Below are 8,253 nucleotides of genomic sequence, written 5' to 3'. Positions count from 1 at the left end.
AACGAAAAACTTCCTTATCGACCCAACTCTTCAAGGTCGCGTATATTTTTCCGCGCGTCCTCGCTGAATTATCCAATGGAAGAATTTTGATAAATGGATGAGCCGCAGTTTTGCTAAAATTAAACTAGTTGATTCGCGAATATGGTGTATATATATTTTTGGGTTCCTCCGGAGGATTACTTTGCGGAGCGAAATTCGCAGAGAAGCGACAGGCAGCAACGAGCTCGATTCTTCGGTTACAATGGCTTCTACAATCGAGCTTTGGAGCACTTCCGCGCATACTAATGGAGAGCTTTTCTCACCAGACCTTCTCCCGCTTCTCTCCTCTATCCTAGAAACGGCGCGATACGCTTTTATTCTTCGTGGTGACGGCGAAGGAGGAGCTCCTCTCGCGAGAAAATAATAAATGACCTTTGCGTCGATTAGAAGAATCATTGAGTCCAATCTGTGTTGAGAGTTGCCCGGAAAATGCTCTATATATATATATATATATATATATATATATACTGCAGTGTATAGGTATACATACTATATAATAGAAGACGTAAAAGCCAACTGTGAAACTCTTCACGCCTCACCCCCCCCCCCCCTCCTACCCCCTCCCCCCACGTTCTCACCATTCTGCCGTTATCTCGGCGCAGAGAAAGCGTGATTGCCTTTATGGGGGAAGAAAGGGTCCTTCGCGGTAGCGATAATGTCCTCGGGACGACCGCGCTCCGGTGCTGGAAGAGGCGACGCGACGCTATCAGAAATAAAACATGACGCTGCGAAATGGAGAGGGGAGGTTACTCCCTCCCCCTCCCCCAACCCTCTTTCTTACCAAGCACCACGAAAAACCATTCTTATACCGTGGAAAGATTCCTTTGCACATTTTCAATCTCTCTTCAAGGTGCAGCCAATTAAAACGTATATGGCTAGAATTTACTTGTTTATATTTATAAATATGCTCTTTTATAGCTCCAAGCGAAAAGCAGAAATTTCAGGTACGCGAAATAAGAGACAGTATAATTGTGTTTGTTCTTTTTTTCATCATACATTTTAATGTGTAACTGTGTACAGTGTAGTAACAGTGAGGTAACTATGTATAATCTTAGTTCTATTTTGATATCGTTCCTAAAGAATATTTACAAGTTAAACAAACGCTCCACTGACATTTATTTACAATTAGAATAATCCAGCTTCGGAATTCCTGCACGTTTCTCCTCGTCTCCTTCGACATAAATTTCACAATCGACGAATTCTTTTCAGCGAGAATTGAAATGTACATGGGTATATATATATATATGTATATATACTATATATAAATCACTACACCATTTATATAACATTGTCTAACGTGGAAGAAAAATCAACGATAATGTAGAAATAGAGGTATAATATAAAAACAAAACTGGCCTAATATTACAATAATGGAACATTTACGAGAAGGAAGAAAGGTTAAAATTGCGGAAGAAACGAGTTCCTTGTTAGAAAAATTTCACTCGGCGAATGCGTTGCCGCGAGAAAATCACCGTGAGTTTGTGGATACCACATACGTCGGGTTCGCTGTCGCATCTACGTTAGCATTCAAAACGTTTGGCTTATTTCGCACGAACGCATCCCAAAGAAGAGATTTGCCTCTACTGAAAGAGGCTTTTTTTGTCCATCTCTCTCTCTCTCTCTCTCTGCCTCCCTCCCTCTGTCTGTTTGACTCCTCCTATCCTTCTCCCCTTTCTCTCTTTCTCTCGTACAGCAGTAATATGTGCCAGGACGAGAGGGTTGGTTATCTCATCAAAATTGGACTCTCCTCTAGCGGCGTTATGCCTGTCGAAGGGAGTCCTCCGCTGTTCGTCTCTCTTTGTGGGATTTCGAATGTGGCGAGTTATCGATTGGACTTTGCCAACTGTCGTAGTCGCGCGAGCCTTTCGCCTATATGATAATAATAATAATAATAATGATAGATTTTTGTTCGTCCTCGCGGTGGAACGTTACACGTTCTATATAGAAAAACTTCTATCGACGAGCACCGCGTCTCTTCGGCAGGGTCGTTGGAGCTTTCCGCACCGATGATGCACCGACTTCGATCAATATCCGGGCTTCATCCAGTGGCAATGTGGAGTCCGGTTCTGGGCGAGCTGGCCATCACCAACGAACTCTTGTGCTGGTCCTCGACGACGGGTTGCTCCTTGGCGATGCTCGAGTTTACATCCGTCACCGTGACCCGAGGTATGGGCGATAGCATCGATGGCACTCTCCACCAATCCGTGGTGGGCCAACCGGTAGGTACGAGGCTCCCCCGGAAGTTGAGGTCCGGAAGAACCGGAAGCGGTCTTCATATGACGTGACCACGCTGCGCGCCGCCATTGAACGTCGGGGATGTTAAATTCTGGACCGAAAAGGGACTCTCCTTTGTGCTGCTTTGACTGGTGTTTGACGAGATCGTTGTCGTTGCTGTGGTTATGGTGGTGGCTTTGTCGGTAGAATTGGACGTAGCGACCGACTGTGCGAGGGTGGAGGACGCAGGAGGCGTGGACGCTCTTGGTACCGGGGTCATCGTTAAGGGATTCGTCCGTGGGGAGAATTTATCGGGACTCTCCGTCGGGGATGACGAGGAGGATGAGGAGAAACGGTCCAGACGATCCTGGGACCTGTCCTCTCGGTAGCGATCCATACCGGAAGAGAAGGTGTCCTCCTCGTGTTTCTTGAATCTCGAGTCTTCCCTGCTGGAGTCTCTGTCCATGTGAAAGCAGCTGTCGTCTTCCGGTTTCACGGAGTTCACTGGACTGGAGAACGCTCGGTCCTCCAGCTTCGCGGGTAGGTACGACCTCTTCAGGTCCTTCGGAGGACTCGGGCATCCACAGTTGGGCTGAAGACACGCGGCCGCCGCCGCTGCTGCCGCCGCCGCTGCTGGTAAACCCGACCAGGAGACCGTTTGATGATGATGACTCGAGTAGAAGGTGCTACCACCGTAGAGGGCTTGAAAGGCGAGGTCAGCCGCGAGTTTTCCACCGTTCAAATCGTCTCCGAGTTTGTGTTGTATGGGATAAAGAGGATACGGGAACGGTGGGAAGAATCGTGGTATCTTCAGGTCCTCGTGGCTCATGAGGGGATGATGCGTGGGTGGCGCCATTGGTGGCAAGAGGCCGCGGGAAATGGTGCCAAGGGTCTCCCCGGGAGACATCAATGGCGAAATCGAGAAACCAAATTTGTTCTCCTTCTTAACCAGAGACTTTGGCTTCCTGCGTGGTCGATATTTGTAATCCGGGTGTTCCTTCATGTGTAGAGCTCTGTAATGGAGAAAAAACCACAGAGATAGTTTGAGAAAGATGAGAAGACAGCTTATATATATATTGTATATAGTATAGTATATATACGAAACTTTACTCTTCGCTCTGTTATCCTTGAAGAGGAGGGACGCATTATCAGGTTGCGGCCCGGTACGATACGGGCGAGGAACCATGGGTATTTGTGGTAAATATCTTGTACACACAGCCTTTGGCCAAAGGGGAAAGAGAGAGAGAGAGAGAGAGTGTGGGGGGGGGGGGGGAAGGTTAGAGCAGGCCCGTAGGGGCACAGCTCGCGCGCGCTATCTCTTTCACATAATACCCTATTATGTACCCAAGCGGCACGGGCGCACAAACGCAGTTCTTATTTATGTATTTTCTCGCGGAGATAAAGAAAAGTGTGTGTGTGTGTGCGTGGTTCTTCAGATTGAAGTGCTCGCGCGCGCGAATAGAGAGATAAAGCTGGTAATAAACTATAGGAGAAAAGGTAAATTAGGCATTGGAGTCGAATGAAAACTGTTTTGAGAGGAGGTGCGCGCTCGGTGATGTAGGTAGCACGCGGAATAATAATTCCTGGGACAATGTGTCCCGGCAGATAGCACAAAGCGTAAATCAGCATAAACATCGGTAAAGCTTCGCCGACAATAATTCAGCATAAATGCATAAACATCGAGCGTAATCTTTACAATTGGCGAGCAGTCCCCCCACCCCTTGCCCGCTGGCTGCTGGGGACGAACGAACCAGCGATAAACAACGCGTTATATCATTCGATGCGACATAAGCTTCGCTCTCCGCTCTGCCGATGACGCTACCGTTCCAACCACGAACAATAACAATTAGTTACGATTGTACTCCCTTGCTTTTCTCAAGATATTTCACCCTTTCCATCCCCCATCTTCGCGTCTGTAATTATTCCGCGCGAGGTGAAAACTTGGTTGGTCCTTTGAGGACGGACGCTTCTTGTACAGGTGCGGGTGGTCATCGAGTGGATATTGGAGAATCCTTAATTTTCGTAGGAACGAACAAAATATAGTTTTATATTATATGGCTGATAAGGGTGGTGGAGGATGTATATATTTCATTCTTTTCACCATTTACCTTTAATTATAATAATTATTTTGTACGGGATGAAAACTCGGTTGGAACTTTAAGAACGAACGATTCTTTCGCCAATGCAGGTGGTACCGAGCAGATATCTTCAACATCCTTAATTTTCATAGGAAAAAACAAAATATAGCTGTTTACTATGTACAGTATAAAATGAAATTGGTAAAGATGGTGGAGAATCTGTAAGAGATTGCGATTGGTGGTTTAGCGGGGATATATTTTGCGAGAGAAGAGGGACTGGAGGGAGAGGAGGGTGATAAAGAGAGAGAGAAAGAGAGGGAGAGAAGGAGCTGGCTGAACGAGTCCCAGTGGAGAAGTAGGAGAGGGGGGTGGGGGGAGCAGGCGCGCTGTAAGAGGACGGTGAGGGGTGGACGCGGCGGTGGCGCGCAAATCCTTTTAAATCCACACAATTGCGACAATGGGGCTTTATTTGTTATCTCGGGGGCCACATTGTCAGTCGCCGTGAACGAACGGACAGATTATGTTGGACCAGTGACGGCGTGGCTCCAAAAGAGCCCGATCCTACCAGAACTGACTCTCCACTAGAAAGACTTTATCTCTACACCTCTCTATCCTCCTACTTTCGCTAGAATCGCCAGTTTCGCCTCTCTCTCTCTCTCTCTATCCCTTTATTCCGCACTCGTCGCGCGAGCTACGTCCTACTCGCACCCATAAACGCGTAGCCAGAATTTTCCACCCTAAACTTTTATACTTGCACCATTCTCTCCCAACTTTATGCTTTTTCCACACAAGCTACTTTCTCTCTCTCTCTCCTTCTTGGAAGAAGAAAGAGAAATCGGAAAATAAAGAGTTATATATATGTGTGTGTGTGTGTATAAGGAAGACGAGGGGCGAGAAAACTATAAGAGACGAGAATATATTATTCCATTATTTATTTTATCAAGTTGATCGCCATAAAAGAGTATCATCGCTTCTATTATCAATTTCCACTCATGGACCCTCTCACCTTTCACCCCCGTCTCGACGTTTCAAAGTTTATCGGAAGATTTCCATTTACCGGCATTAATTTTCAATGGCACTTGGATAAACCTAGAGAGAGAGAGAGAGAGAGAGAGAGAGAGAGAGAGAGAGAGAGAAGATAATTGAATCTTCCAATGTATTGAAACCGTGTGTATATCGAACGGTGGGCTAAATAAACTCATAACAGCGATTAAATATTCGCTAAGCCGTTAATAAAGAGATGGTTCGCCCCCTACAAATATCACCCCATTTGTACTTTCCCTCCCCTATGCTTAACGCAGCACGCCCTTACCTCTAACAACAATGTATCGCATTACCAAGTATATATGCCTACGAATGAAACGCGCTCTTTGAGTTTCATCCCTGATCCTTGTATACGCGCACACACGATACACGTACACACACACACACACACACACATACACACGTGCACATTTCTGCATCAATTATTCCCAACGAAAGAGAGCAATTAGGTTTCGACGATGAAAAAAGAAAATCTCTGATCGATCAACGACAATTCCCAACACGACATATATGTACACCCTCCGGGAGCTTATCTCCCAAAAAGGGTGAACCACGATTATTTTCCACGACAAAAAAAGGATTTCTTATCTCGATAAGAAACTCTCTGCAAACACTTTGAAATGATAAGCGTTGTATCGCGTTCTCGAAATTTTTTCTCGCTAGAAAAGCCTGTACATAATATTCCGTATATTATTTTCGCAGCAGAGACTGTAATAAGACTAGGATAAACCGGCGATATTTGATGAAAAGCACACCGTACCTTAATCTCTTAGCCTCGTCGATGAACGGTCGTTTCTCACTCTCGCTCAACAATTTCCACTCGGCACCGAGCCTCTTGGAAATTTCCGAATTGTGCATCTTTGGGTTCTCCTGTGCCATTTTTCGTCGCTGTCCACGCGACCACACCATAAAAGCGTTCATGGGTCGTTTAATGTGCTCGTTGTGGAGTGTCTTGGACGACATGTTCGATGGCCTGCTAGAGCTGCGCCACTGTAATCCCGGTATGTTCTCCACTTTGATCGATCAACGAAGATCCTCGCACATTCTCGATCGCGTATGTTCGTCCTTGGAAGAGATATTAGGGATGATGATTCGAGAGATGGTGTCTCTGTGTGAAATTAATGTCTCGCTGTACGGTTCATACGTATATATAGATGTGTATATACACGAGGGGTGAGCGTGTATAGGAGGTATTGCAACGGGACGAATGGTCGCGTGTCAGTTGGCAGATATCGAGACGTGCTCAGACTGTTCAGTTGGAGCGTTCACTGTGTAAACTGGAGGATCTTGGCGAAGAGTGAGTGTTGGAGGACGAGCGGGAAACTGGGGTCTGGGGGTTGGCAGGAGCAGAGGAGGCTGGAGGCAGACGAGCATGAGCAGGAACAGCGACAGCGACGGTAACACTTCGAAACTGCCCCCGAACTCCCGTGGGACGCGGGGGAGCCAGTGGAGGGCCAACCAGGAGGATTCTTCCACTCCCTCTACACCGTCTGGCTAATGCTCAGCCACGATTGGCCCCTTGGCAGACATGGCGGATCGAGGATATAGCGCGTGCAACAGGTGGACTGCCTTCTTCTCCCTTCTTCTTCGGCGCCAATCTTCCGCTTCCTTTCTTCTTTCCTTCCTCATCCCACCTTCCCTCCCACCACCTTGCCTCCTTCTCTACGCACGCACACATATACACGCGTTTACGCGTTGTGTAGCCGTCTCCTTCTCCCCTTTTCGCTCTCGCACATACCAACACGCGCACACGCTTCCTCCCGCGGATAATCGTATACTACTCTATTCCCTCTCTCTTCTCTGACCTTTCGGTCAAACTTTACACCCTTCATGAAACAAATCGCTTTTGCCATTTCGCACAATTTAAAAGCCTTTTTTTTCTTATTATTTTCTCCCCCTCCCCCTCTCCCTTTCTTTTTCTCTCTACGGAGTTTCGAACTGTACTTTTTTCTGCCTTTGTTCGTTCTTAGAGATATATATATATATATATATAGGAGAGGACACAGAGGGCTCGTAATAAATGTTATCGCAGTCGTGGCAGGGTTCTGCTCGAAGCGTTGAAACGGTGTACAAGAGTGAAGACGTCTCGGATGATAAGAAGATAAAGAGAAAAGGTATAAAACGAGACAAGGGGGCTGTCTGTTGATTGTCGTCGTGGTTCCTCTTACCATCTGCCATAAAAACCTCTCTCCCCCCTCCCCCCTCGTCCTACTCTATTATTCCACTAGTCGCGTTAAATCTGCAAAAAATTCCTCCAACGACAAACTTTTCTCAAACCTATCGATTTTCGATAAAGTCCGATTGTTTCTTTTTTATTCATCAAACTTTCGCATACTTCGGACACTATCAACTTCTACATATACATATATATATTATATATCATCCAATAGTTTACAATAGCGAAGCGTATCTTTTTGTCACTCTAGTGAGACACGTTCCACGGTGTATTATTTATAGGGTTCGAACAAGAGATTCTTATCGTTTGACGAGAAAATAGGGAGCAGGAGAGAGAGAGAGAGAGAGAGAGAGAGAGATTGGATTCTTTTCAGTGGCGCCCTGTATCGTTTTGCTGTACTGGCAGTTCAATTAGCTACTCGAACGCTCTGTAGCAGTCGATAAAATCTGATATTGATCAAGAATGGTGTTAATACGATTTATGAAAGTTTATCTATCTTTGTGCAAAGAAGATGAAGAAGGAGAAGATTGACTGTATAGGGGTTCTTATATATGAATAGAGAGAGAGGGAGAGATTTTACGGTCACTCGATCCGAAGGATTCCGATGATAGTGGAGGCGTGAACGGCATACACACACATACACACACAGATTGTACTCTTTTCCTTGATGGGAGTTTCTCCCTTTCTCGCAACACAGGCCGA

General features: G+C 46.2%; 1 protein-coding gene across 2 annotated transcripts; it reads right to left on the bottom strand.

The window, feature by feature from the left end:
• Positions 1 to 1,153: 1,153 nt before the first annotated feature.
• On the bottom strand, positions 1,154 to 6,726 carry LOC136776753 (transcription factor Sox-21-B-like). 2 transcript variants are annotated; one of them, XM_066732569.1, is made up of 3 exons: positions 6,136 to 6,726; positions 2,560 to 3,266; positions 1,154 to 2,448 (listed from the first exon to the last, which is right to left on the bottom strand). In XM_066732569.1, exons 1-3 carry the CDS (start codon positions 6,336 to 6,338, stop codon positions 2,312 to 2,314), a joined length of 1,047 nt encoding a protein of 348 aa, XP_066588666.1. In that variant the 5' UTR covers positions 6,339 to 6,726; the 3' UTR covers positions 1,154 to 2,311. The 2 variants fall into 2 exon arrangements, with proteins under 2 accessions (XP_066588666.1, XP_066588665.1); XM_066732568.1 differs by having other exon boundaries at positions 1,154 to 3,266.
• Between the last annotated feature and the right edge of the window lie 1,527 nt (positions 6,727 to 8,253).

Source organism: Prorops nasuta, unplaced genomic scaffold (assembly GCF_024137725.1).
Source record: "Prorops nasuta isolate Cenicafe-Biocafe unplaced genomic scaffold, Cenicafe_Pnas_1.2 PNAS00010, whole genome shotgun sequence".
NCBI classification, from domain to species: Eukaryota; Metazoa; Arthropoda; class Insecta; order Hymenoptera; family Bethylidae; genus Prorops; species Prorops nasuta.
This window is presented reverse-complemented; position numbering and strand designations above follow the sequence as displayed.